We start from the raw sequence: 13,473 nt of genomic DNA on the forward strand, positions 1-13,473 counted from the left end.
TTCAGAGAAGAGCAACTAAGATGATCAAAGGCCTGGAGACTAAAACATATGAAGAACAGCTGCAGGATTTGGGTTTGGCTAGTCTAAAGAAAAGAAGAATTAGGGGTTACATGATAACAGTATTCCAGTATTTGAGGGGCTACCACAAAGAAGAGGGGGTCAAATTCTCCAAAGCACCAGAAGGCAGGACAAGAAACAGTGGATGGAAACTAATCAAGGAGAGAAGCAACCTAGAACTAAGGAGAAACTTCCTAACAGTGAGGACAATTAACCAGTGGAACATCTTGCCACCAGAAATTGTGGGTGCTCCATCATTGGAGGTTTTTAAGAAGAGTCTAGACAGCCACCTGTCTGAAATGGTCTACTGCTTGAGCAGGGGGCTGGACTAGAAGACCTCCAAGGTCCCTTTCAGCTCATTCCTTCTAAAATATTCAACTGCTTTGAAACTTAGTCAATTTGATACTCAATGCATTTTGACCTGAATTTTTTTGTTCTGGTATTCATTGCTTGTTTTGATATTCAAATGTACAAGCTACAACTTGTCTGTGTGGGCTACCTTACATTATTCCTTACGGGAAAAATTTCTTTGGTACTCATCATTTTTGGTACTCATCGCACTTCCAGGAATTAACTAATATTGAGTATCAAGGTGCCACTATATAGTAGAGAATAATCCACTTGGAGAAGAAATTTGATCTGCACTTTCACAATATGTTTTTTGTCCCCATCATGGAGTTTTCACCCCATTTCAGGTATTTGCCAAGTAAATCAACTTCACCCACCCCTAGCTTCTTTTGTATTTTACAAGCACATACCACATGTCCACTTAAGTTTGCTGTTTCCCAATCATAAATACAAGTATAAATCAGATGCTTTCAAAACTGCTTTCAAAACTTCATTACTGTGGCAAAGAATGGTAAGTTGACCTGGGAAACCATAGTGATTTCAACTTGCACGTAACTGCCAGTCTTAAGGGCTAACCTTGTTCTTTTTGGTTTGGGAGATAACCTATTACATTTTGCATGGCAATATTTATTTTACTTTGTTCTGCTGAATTCTGTGGTGCATTTTCCCTACCGCAACTTTATGTTACTGGGTCAGATAAACGTAATGGGAACAAGCAGCTGTGAGTAGGTGAACGTACCATTTGAAATGTTATAATTAGGGTTTGGAACGGGTAATACGATGGGCATCTCTTGTCCAGCAATGCTACAAAATGTTAATGCACATTCTTTTTCTTTGTTTCCAGCTAAGCAAAAATGACATCATTGACGTTGCTTTATGTGGCATCAGTACTGGCTATTTTTTTCCCACCATGTCACGGGCAGGAGGGGAAATGTTCAGGGGCTCCAGGAATCCCAGGGACCCCAGGGGCTAATGGGATACCTGGAAGAGATGGACGGGATGGCATGAAAGGGGATCCAGGACCACCAGGTATTGTATATATGTTCTACTCTTAAGAATAGAGAACGGGTCTGCAACTGATTCACATTACTCAAATTGTAGAGAACAGCAATGGATGGTAGTAGTGAAGCTTCCTTAAGTGATGAGATTGGCTCAGTTGGCTATGACTGTAGAAATCTTGTGCCATCATTTTGCTAAAATGACAGTAAAATCAGAGTATGCCCACTGGGATTGATGGCTTCTTCCCTCTACAGTCTGAGCATGGATGAATACATTATTGCAACTAAAGGAGAGATGTTTCTCTGTGGTGAAATCCCATAACTGCACATATTTATATTATGAAGAAATAAAGAAAGAAGGTCTCCTGTGTGAGCAGGGGATTGGACTAGATGACCTCCAAGGTCCTTTCCAACTCTGTTATTGTTATATCTAGAATATCTGAACTGTGGATTTCTAATCCTTCCAAGATCATTCTCTCTCTCTCTCTCTCTCTCTCTCTCTCTCTCTCTCTCTCTCTCTCTCTCTCTCTCTGAGATAGATGATTGATAGATAGATAGATAGATAGATAGATAGATAGATAGATAGATAGATAGATAGATGATAAATACAAAGAGAGAGAGAGAGACCATTCAGTTCTGAAGTGTTTGTTTCTTGAAAGTTATTCGCAGCCTTGAATTTATTCTTTATTTTAATTGCTGTCAATGCTTCTTATTTATTTATTTAAAATAATGTCTTAATCTGTTTCTTTACAATAATAAAAAAATGAATACACTCTACTTTCAGCTTGCAATTCCTTGTTTCTTCCCAGGCCCCATGGGACCCCCCAATGGTTTGCCAGGTCCTCCTGGAAGAGATGGGCTTCCAGGATCAAGAGGGCTGAAAGGTGAAACAGGAGAGAAAGGAGACCATGGACCCCCTGGGCCAGAAGGTAGTCGGAGAATTATTGCTTTTGTTGTGATTTCAAGGCCCCACCAATTAATTGATCTCCCCCTAACATTATGTCACCAATATCATTATACCTGGCTGGGAGTATATCATTATGGCATCCTTGGTGTTCTCTAAACTTGGCTGTTTGCTTGCAAACATTTATGATGTAATCAGATAATGAAACTTTTGCAAGCGGAAGTAAGCATAGAGAGCACTGAGGACCCCACAGTTGTTCCCCCTCCTTCTCTTCCTCCTCCTCTCCCTCCTCCAGTCCACAAATCCCACCTCCTGCTAGCACAGATGATGTTATCTAGATTGGTAATGAAATCTGCAAGAAATCAACCAAGCTCAGACCGTATCATGGTCTCCATAGTTCAACCTTGAACTACAGTGATAGTTCTATTGAGTGTGTTACTAAAGCTGTACTTTGATACCATGGTTTTGAATAAGTGAAAAATAATTCAGAAAAGTGATTGGGAGTTCATGCAGATACAGCACCTCTGATACTCACTAAAGGAGACCAACTTTTGAGAAGGGAAAAAAAGGGGATGGCTGCTTTAATGAGACCACTGGTAAAAATTGTTCTAATGGCCATAGTTGTGGCAACACATTTTCAAACTCATGCAGAAATTTGGGGGAAAGTCAGACTGCTTTAATGGGTAGGAGAACAGGGCTAGGCTGTTCTTAATAAGAATATCTATGGGACAGTGCAAAAAAAAAAGTCTCAAAGTGATTTTTCAGTAATTGAGAAATGTAGGACCAAAGAAAGACACACTCAAGTCAAGCAGGGACAGAACAGAAGATAAAGGGAATTCTGCGCTACAGCTATGCTTCCTATGCTGACCAATTCAAAACAAAGGGTTATTTCCTCCAACACTCTGAATTCTGTCTGTTGAAAAAACTAGTTCCCTAAAGAAAAACATTAGGTAGTGGAAAACACTTTGTGTGAAACTAAGCCTATATAATAATTAAGTATCCAATACTAACCATGAATGTGATCTCTCAAGTCAGGATCAACTCTTGATGGCATGACATACATATCTACTGCATGTAGTTTTCTGTGACAATTTGCCACTGCCTTCTTCGAATATGTGGGTTTTAGTTTTGCTTTCTTCTCCAGGAAAATTATTAGGTAGCTCCTATCCAAGGATTAACTAGGTCTGACCCAGCTTCTCAGCTCAAATAAGGCACCTCCTGGGATACTAAGTCAGAATATTGTCCAATCTCTGCTGAAGCAGGAGACCCTATGCTATTCTGGACAAACGGCTATTCTTCTTCAAAACCTCCAATGATTGAGCATCCACAACTTCTGGAGCAATGGTGGGTTGTTACTGGTTTGCACTGGTTTGTGTGTACCATTGACGGAAATTTGGTGAAGGTCGCCTTGCAAATCCAATGCGGTGCGCATGTGCAAAGAACATGGGGATGATGGAAGCAGCTTTTTCCAGCTCAGCTCAGGGCAACTGTGAGGAGCAAGAGGGGAAGCCAAGGTGCTCACCCCACAGCGGCCAACTTCATACGCTCTTGCTCCCATGCATGCTTTCCCGCTCTGATCCGGTGTGTGCAAGGAGTGTGAAGGGAGGCAGACATCGCGCCGAGAAGCTGAGAGCAAAAGTAGCAGCAGCAAGGGTGACAGGGGCGTGTGTGTGTGTGTGTGTGTGTGTGTCCTTCTGTGGTCCCATCCCGGGTGACTGCCAGGGTTTCGTTGCCTCCTCTTTTCCTCAGAGGTGCGGTGTCTGCTTCCAAGTCTTTGTGGAGGGACGGACACACACACACACACACTCGCCCCCGCTGCCGCTATTTTTCTTCTTGGTGCTCTTAAAGTTTATCTTGAAGAGCTGGAAGACATTTCCTTAGATCACCACCAAACTAATTGTTGGGAGCGTCAGGCTAGCCCCTGAATATACGAGAAGTCTTGGGCAAAGACTCTTCCAAAGTGCGGCCAAGTTTTCGCCTTCTTCGCCTCATATCACAGAGCAAACATGCAGAGTAGCACACACACCTCATGGTGTGTGTGTTTGCTCACACACATTAAGGCCGAGAAAGAGGAGAAGACTTGGCTGAACTTTTTAAGAACTTTGCCCAAGACTTCTTGTACATTCAGGGGCTAGCCTGACGCTCCCAACAATGAGTTTGGCAGAAGCCGAGAGCAAAAGTAGTGGGGGAGACAGGGGTGTGTGTCCCTCCGCAAGGACTCCGCGTCTCTGAGGAAAAGACGAGGCAGCAAAGCCCTGGCTGTCACCTGGGAGGGGACTGTGGAGGGACCCTTGCTGCTGCTACTTTTGCTCTTGGATTCTCGGTGCGGTGTCTGCCTCCCTTCACACTCTTTGTGCACGCCGGATCAGAGCGGGAAAGCACGCATGGGAGCAAGAGCGTGCGAAGTTGGCCGCTGTGGGGTGAGCGCCTTGGCTTCCCTTCTTGCTCCTCACAGTCGCCCTAAACTGAGACAGTGCAATTCTTTACTTGGGCAGCCCTGACGACCAAAGCAGCAACAAGCAGCTCCACAACAATGAGGTACAGTAAGATTTGGTGGTGCAGAAATTGTTCGGTAAAAAAATAGTGCATCTCTGAGGGGCTTCTGGCAAAAAACAAAAAAAACCACCCCAAAACAAAACCCAGGTTTGCAGCAACAGTTTGGAGCTTGTTAAATGTTCCTCTGCCCCAGCCATGCGTTTTCCAGTCCGGGCTGCTTGGCGTATAGGCTTTTATTTTGTCAGCCCAAGGGGAGGGGGAGGTATGTGGGAAATCACCCTGTCTCTGCAGCATTGGTCATGTGACTGAGTGGGCGTGGCCAACTTGATGTCACTCAAAGCAAGGTGCTGCCCCACCTTGCCATGCCCACTGAGTCACATGACCACCAAGCCACTTCCATGGTCACTTGACCACCAAGTCATGGTCACCAAACAAGCCACACCCACAGAACCGGTAGTAAAAAAATTTGGAACCCACCCCTGTTCTGGAGGTAAGTCATTCCACTGATTAATTGTTCTCACTGGTAGGAAATTTCTCCTTAGTTCTAGGTTGCTTCTCTACATGATAAGCTTCCATTCATTTCTTCTTATTCTGCCTTCAGGGGCTTTTGGGAGTAGGTCGACCCCCTCTTCTTTGTGACAACCCCTCGAATATTGGAAGACTACTATCATGTCATTCCTATTCCTTCATTAAACTTGACATAGCCAATTCCTGCAACTGTTTGCCATATATTTTAGCCTTCAGCTCCTTAATCATCTTCGTTGCTCTTTTTCTAGAATCTCTTTTTTTTTATTAAAAAGTTTTACAGAAAAAAAGAATTTCCCCCCCAATATTCCCCCCACCCTTTCCCTCCCCTCCCCCCCAGACTTCCCAGAGCAAAATACAAGGTATTTCAATTAACAATCATAAGCTAAATTAACCTATCTATCCTCAAGACTACTAAATCCCCCCTGAAACCTTAACTCCACTATAGATAACATAATACTTCTAATACTTAACGTTCATTCATAAGCTATTTGATATTTTCTTGTCTGATACTTATTTTGAATACAATCAATCCATCTTCTCCATTCCGATACGTATCTTTCTCGTTTATAGTCCTTCAAATACGCTGAGATTTTCGCCATTTCTGCTAAGTTCGTTACTTTCAATATACACTCTTCAATAGTAGGCAAAAAGTCCTTCTTCCAGTATTGCGCTACCGACAGCCTTGCTGCTGATATTAAGTTCAAAATCAACTTAGTTTCTAATACTGTACAATCCGTCGTTATACCCAGTAAAAACAATTGAGGAGTAAATTTCAACCTTTTTTTCAAAATGTTCTGCATCACCCACCAAATTTTTATCCAAAAAGCCTTGATTTTCTTGCAAGTCCACCATATATGATAATAGGTTGCATCATTACATTCACATCTCCAACATTTAGCTTGCAAATTCGAGTACATACATGATAATTTCTTAGGATCTAAGTACCATCTATAAAACATTTTATAAAAATTCTCTCTCAAATTTTGTGCTTGCGTAAATTTAACATTTCTGACCCAAATCTTTTCCCACGTTTCCATCATCACTGGTTCCTGAAAGTTTTGTGCCCATTTAATCATACAATCTTTAACCAATTCAGTTTCTGAGTCTATTTCCAGTTATGCATTATACAACCTTTTAATATGCATCTGACTTTGATCTCTAATCTGTTTCACCAAATTTTCCTCATTTTGCATAACCCCAATTTTTTGATCCTCCCTCCATCTAGCTTGGAGCTGACCATACTGAAACCAAGTAAAAATTATCCCTTCTTCTTTTAATTCATCTAGAGATTTCAATTGCAACTTGCCCCTTTCCAAAAGAAGAAGCTCTTTATAAGTAATCACCTCTATTCTTTGCTCTGTACTTCTATTTTCTATTACATATCTGGGGTTTGCCCATATAGGTATCTTGTAGTTCAGCTTTTTTTTTTTTTATTTGATTTATATGCCGCCCTTCTCCGGAGACTCAGGGCGGCTTACAATGTGCTCAGCAATAGCCTTCATCCTTTTGTATATTTATACAAAGTCAGCTTATTGCCCCCACAACTGGGTCCTCAATTTACCTACCTTTGAAAGGCTGAGTCAACCTTGAGCCTTAGCAAGATTCGAACCTGCAGTTATTGCAGACAGCTGGTCTTAATAACAGGGTGCCTTAGACCACTGTCCTACCAAGGCTCAAAGCTTATATTGGTACTTTTTCCAAACCCTCAGCAATGCATTTCTAAGTATATGACCCTTAAACACTTTATCCACTTTTTTTTTCATACAACAAATAAGCATGCCATCCATATAACAAATCATAACCTTCTATATTTAACATTCTTTCTTCAGTTAAGTTAAACCAGTCACTAATTTGTGATAAAGCTGCAGCTTCATAATACAATCTTAAATTAGGCATTTTAAGGCCTCCTCTCTCACGTATATCCTGTATAATTTTCAGTTTCACTCTTGGTTTCTTCCCAGCCCAAATAAAAGTATTAATCCCTTTCTGCCATTCCATCAGATTTCCATCTTTTTTAAGCACTGGTATCATTTGAAACAAAAATAAAAACCTAGGTAATACATTCATTTTTATTGCTGCTATCCTTCCCAGTAGTGATAGTTGTAACTTTTTCCATTTTTCCATTTCTTTCTGTACTTTTTGCCAAAGAATTTCATAATTGTTTTTATACAATTTCGTATTTAAGGCTGCAATATATACTCTTAAATACTTAACCTTTTTAACTACTTCAAACCCCGTTATCCTCCCTAACTCTTCTCTTTGAGTTATAGATAAATTCTTAGCTATCATCTTTGTCTTGTGTAAATTTACTTTGAATCCAGATACTTTACCATATTCAGCTACCATATCCAACATATAGGGAGCCACTTCTATAGGTTGAGATAAAGTAAGAACCAGGTCGTCTGCAAACGCTCTTAATCTATAATCCTGCTGTCTAATTACAATTCCTTTTATTTTGTCAGGATCACGTATCTTATTCGGCAAGACTTCTAAAGTTAAAATAAACGACAATGGCGACAATGGACAACCCTGCCTTGTACCTTTCTCAATTTTAAACACATCTGTTAAACTTCCATTGATTATTATTTGTGCTGTTTGTTCCTGATATATTGCTCTAATTGAATGTATAAAATACTCCCCAAAGTGCATTTTTTCTACTATTTTAAACAAAAATTGCCCTTGTAGTATGTTTATTGTTTCTTTTACTTTCTTATCTCCTGGATTAGATATAAGTAATTGTTCTTTCTTTTTTATTTCTTCCTCTCACTCTTTACGCTTCTTCTGTTGTTTTGATCTATATTTATTATTCATATGTATTAAGATACCCCTCATATAAGCCTTACTAGCATCCCAAGCCATTTCCATAGGAGTACCCTTATTCATGTTAATAACAAAAAATTATCTCATCTGTTTTTTAAGCTCCTTTACATTTTCTTCATATCTAAATAAGTTTTCATTCAACCTCCAAGACCTCCTTTCTCCCCTCTCCTGTTCAAATTCAATCCAGACTGGACTATGATCAGTTAAAGTTCTTGGACATATCTTCATCTTCTTCACTCTGGAAATAAAATCATTTGTGATTAGTATAAAATCAATCCTGGAGAAGGATTGATGTCTATCAGAAAAAAAGGTAAAATCTTTTTCCTCCAGGTTACGTTCTCTCCAGATATCTCTCAATTCTATATTTTCCATCATATCAAAAAAAGATTTAGGTAGTTTTGCACGTGCTGAAGTCTTTGATAAGCTTTTTTTATCTTTCTGCGTATCAATTACTCCATTCCAGTCACCCATTAGTATAAAAGATTTATAATCCCACTGTATTATTTTAGTATGTAAAAATTTATAAAACTTGTCTTGTTGCTGGTTAGGGGCATATATTCCGATAAGAAGCATTTTTCCAGACTGTGTCAATAACTCAATTGCAATATATCTTCCTTGATCATCTGCCTCAATTAGATTAGCTGATAGTCCTTTCCTTACATATATGACTAATCCATTTTTCTTCTCTGGCGCTGATGCTACAAAGTTTGTACCTAATCTTGAATTTATCAAATATTTTTGGTCTGATAATCTAATATGTGTTTCTTGTAAGTAAATAACATCGTTGTTAAATTGTTTCAAGTAGTGAAATACTTTCTTTCTTTTTTGTGGAGAGTTTAGGCCATTAACATTCCAAGATAGGAATTTAGTTGCCATCTTTAGCCTTTCGAAGCTTTGTAAGCATCAGCTGAAGCTCCTCCTCCACCTTACTCTTCGGCCTAGCTCCCCCCACTGCTTCTGTTTTTTGTACTACTAGAGATGAATTTTGAGATTGTTGCCCTTTTGGTTGTTGTTGTTGCAATTTATAAGTTGCTCGGGTCAGTCGTTATGTTTTCGGCTCTCCATTCTTAGGTGGTTCCAAAGTTGGGGGTAAACCCCCAAAATCCAAATCTTCTTCCATAATAATTCCTCCAGCTGCAGCTTCAGCGTAGGTTTGTATCTGTTTTCCATCTTTTCCTTGTTGTATCATCTCCATTTTCTTCCTTCCCCCGCCCCCTGGTGAGGGTGGTTATCCAGCCTGTAACACGTTTACATAAAAATCTTTTGCCTTCCAAACTGTATTTAACCGGTATCTTTCTCCTTTATAAGTCACTATTAGGCTAGTTGGAACGTCCCATCTGTATGCCACTTGTTGATTTCTCAGCTCATTTACCAAAAAGCCAAAGTCTTTCCTGCTCCTCAACATCTTTGGAGGAATCTCTTTCAAAACCACCATCTCCTGCCCAGCCATCTGAACTTTATTATTGTAAGAAGCTTGTAAAATTTCATTTCTGATCCTCCTAGTTGTGAAATAAATCACCACATCTCGTGGCAGCTGTCTTTGTTTTGCCAACCAGGAATTAACCCTGTAAATTTTGTCAATTTGGATTGCCACATCTTCTGGTTTTTCTTTAATTATCTCAGCCATAGCATCAGCACAAATGTCTTTTAAATTTTCTTTGCTATTTTCCTTTAGGCCTCTCAGTCTCAGAGCAAACTCCATAGATCTGTATTGTAACATTACCAATTCATCATCCACTTTCTCTGTTCTAGTCATGACATCACACATTTTACTCTCCAGATTTAAATTGACTTCATTAATTTCTTCAACTTTCCCATCAAGCTGGATAACAAGATTTGAGAGTCCTGATACAGCAAAAACAATATCATCTCTTATTTTATCATGCTCTTTTGCAACTGCTCCCTTGATCGAACCTATATCTTCCTCTATTTTCTTAAATTTCCCTTCAACAAGTAAAGTTAAATTGTTCATTGCTTTTCTCATTGCTGTTGCTTGATTATTCATGGCTTCTTTCATAGCTTCCTTAAAATCATTAAGTGCTGTGTCTTGACTCTGGGTCTGGCTCTGTGAACCATCCGGAAGTTGTGCTTTCTGTGTCACCACTGACACAACTGGGGAGCCTCCCCCTCCTTTAGCAACTCCTGGTTTTACTTGCTTAGAAGCCATTTTTTTTCCTTTCCCCCCCTTTTCTTTAAAAGTGACAAAGTCTTTAAAGATGTTAAATTAAAGTCTCCAAGAGTTGCCAAACAAAGTAGTTTTTTCCCCCTTGTTCTCTTCCCTCCACACTCTCCGTTCCCAGCAGTTAATAGGCAGCTAATCTACTCTTCCAGCGCAAAGTTCTCAAGCACTTTCATTTCAGGCTTTCACTTTCAAAGCCCTGACAAAGACTCCATCTTCCGCCTTCAGCTCAAGATTCAGATCGAAACAAAGTAACTTTGGAGTTAAGCTCTGTATTTTTAAGGCTTGTTCTCTTGTTTTCCACTCTGCCTGCGCTTGGGATCAGTCAAACTCATGTTTTAAAAGCAGGATCGGATCGCGGCTTCTCGCCCTGCTTTTGCAGGGACGTCCTGGCTCTGGAGCTTCTTGGCGGGCTGCCTGAGGAGCTCACACCCTCCAAGCCTCTGGAAATGATCCAGAGGGCTTTCGGGGGGGCTCTCCTCTCGCCCACCAGCTCTCCTCTCCTTCTTTTCCTGAAGGAGAGTTTTTTCAGCCATTTGACAGCTGATTTGCGCTGTCAAAACGGCTTTTACGGAGACGCAGGGCTGGCGGTCATGAATGACCGTCTACGGAGCCTGCGGTGCCAACCGGAAGTCTCAATACATCTAAAGATTTCAATTGCAGTTTACCCCTTTCCAAAAGAAGAAGCTCTTTATAAGTAATCACCTCTGTTTTTTGCTCTATACTTATATTTTCTATTGCATGTCTGGGATTTGCCCATATGGGTATCTTATAGTTTAGCTTATATTGATACTTTTTCCAAACCCTCAACAACGCATTTCTAAGTATATGACCCTTAAACACTTTATCCACTTTTTTTTCATATAACAAATAAGCATGCCATCCATATAACAAATCATAATCTTCTATGTTTAACATTCTTTCTTCAGTTAAGTTAAACCAATCGCTAATTTGTGATAAAACAGCTGCTTCATAGTACAATCTTAAATTAGGCATTTTAAGACCTCCTCTCTCACGTACATCCTGTATAATTTTCAGTATCACTCTTGGTTTCTTCCCACCCCAGATAAAAGTATTAACCCCTTTCTGCCATTCCATCAAATTTCCGTCTTTCTTAAGCACTGGTATCATTTGAAACAAAAATAAGAACCTAGGTAAAACATTCATTTTTATTGCTGCTATCCTTCCCAGTAATGATAGTTGTAGCTTTTTCCAATTTTCCATTTCTTTCTGTAATTTTTGTCAAAGAACTTCATAATTATTTTTAAACAATTTCGTGTTTGAGGCTGCAATATATACTCTTAAATTTAACTATTTCAAGCCCCGTTATTCTCCCTAAATCTTCTCTTTGAGATATGGACATATTTTTAGTTATCATCTTTGTCTTATGTTGATTTACTTTAAATCCAGATACCTTACCATATCGACCTATTATGTCCAACATATGTGGAGCCGATTCTGTAGGTTGAGATAAAGTAACAACCAAGTCACCTACAAATGCTCTTAATCTATAATCTTGCTGTCTAATTACAATTCCTTTTATTTTATCAGAGTCACGTATCTTATTCAACAAAACTTCTAAAGTTAAAATAAACAACAATGGAGACAAAGGACAGCCCTGCCTTGTACCTTTCTCAATTTTAAAAGCATCTGTTAAGCCTCCATTAACTATTATTTGTGCTGTTTGTTCCTGATATGTTGCTCTAATTGATTGTATAAAATGCTCTCCAAAATGCATTTTTTCTATTATCTTAAAACAAAAATTGCCAATTCAATCGATCAAATGCCTTCTCTGCATCCAAAAATATGAACGCTGCAGGGACCTGGTTGTTTTTTTCCAGATATTCCAATAAATTTACAATTTGTCTAACATTATATTTCATTTGCCTCCCTTTTATAAAACCTGATTGGTCATTATGAATTGTTTGTTGCATAACTGGCATTAATCTGTTCGCTAATATCTTAGCAAAAATTTTATAATCAGTGTTCAAAAGTGAAATTGGCCTAAAATTTTCAGGTTTGATACAATTTTGATCTTCCTTCGGAATCAGTGAAACAAAAGCTGTTCTCCAGGAGGGTGGAACTCCTCCCCCTAATTGAATTTTACAAAATAAAGCTTTAAGCGGTTCTACCATTTCAAACTGTAAATTCTTATAATAAACAACTGTTAATCCATCTGTTCCCGGAGCTTTCCCTGTTTTTAACTGCTTAATTGCAGCAATGATCTCCTCAGAAGTTATTGGTTGATTCAATCCTTCCCTCTGTTCCAACGTTAATTCCGGAATATTCCCTTCCTTTAAGTATCTATCTATATCTATACCTTGTATTGAGTCACTAGCATATAACTTTGTATAAAATTCTAAAAAAGCCTTTTTGATCATATTCTGTTGGTAAACTTCTTTACCTCTAAATTCTCTCTTACCAATGACTCGTGATTTCTGTTTTTTCCTCAGCATGTAGGCCAACCACCTACCTGGTTTATTGGCATTACAAAATGTATTATGTTTAGCATATTGTAAGCTAGTTGCCACCTGATCAGCCATTAACATATTAAATTGCGCTCGTAATATATTTATTGTTTCTTTGACCTTCTTATCTCCTGGATTAAATATAAGTAATTGTTCTTTCTTTTTTATTTCTTCCTCTATCTCTTTCCGCTTCTTTTGTTGTTTTAGTCTATGTTTATTATTCATATGTATTAACATACCCCTCATATAAGCCTTACTAGCATCCCAAACCATTTCCATAGAGGTACCCTTGTTCATATTAATAGCAAAAAATTCTTTCATTTGTTTTTTAAAATCTTTCACATTTTCTTCATATCTAAATAAATTTTCATTTAACCTCCAAGACCTCCTTTCTCCCCTCTCCTGTTCAAATTCCACCCAAACCGGACTATGATCAGTTAAAATTCTTGGACATATCTTCGTCTTCTTCACCCTAGAAATAAAATCATTTGTGGTTAGTATAAAATCAATCCTGGAGAAGGATTGATGTCTATCAGAAAAGAAAGTGAAGTCTCTTTCCTCCACATTGCGTTCTCTCCAAATATCTCTCAGTTCTATATCTTCCATCATATCAAAAAAAGATTTAGGTAATTTTGCACATGTTGAAATCTTTGATAAGCTTTTTTTATCTTTCTG

General features: G+C 38.9%; 1 protein-coding gene across 1 annotated transcript in view; it reads left to right on the forward strand.

Moving 5' to 3' along the window:
• The first annotated feature begins 1,236 nt into the window (after nt 1-1,236).
• The window catches only part of LOC117675756 (pulmonary surfactant-associated protein A-like), a 44,718-nt gene continuing 32,481 nt past the window's right edge, over nt 1,237-13,473 (forward strand). The window contains exons 1-2 of the mRNA XM_034434721.3: nt 1,237-1,434; nt 2,213-2,332. Coding sequence (XP_034290612.2) covers nt 1,260-1,434; nt 2,213-2,332 — 295 coding nt within the window. The 5' untranslated portion in view covers nt 1,237-1,259. The remainder of the gene's footprint in view (nt 1,435-2,212; nt 2,333-13,473) is intronic.

This window comes from Pantherophis guttatus, chromosome 6 (genome assembly GCF_059756535.1).
Source record: "Pantherophis guttatus breed Tessera chromosome 6, ASM5975653v1, whole genome shotgun sequence".
In the NCBI taxonomy this organism is placed as follows: domain Eukaryota; kingdom Metazoa; phylum Chordata; class Lepidosauria; order Squamata; family Colubridae; genus Pantherophis; species Pantherophis guttatus.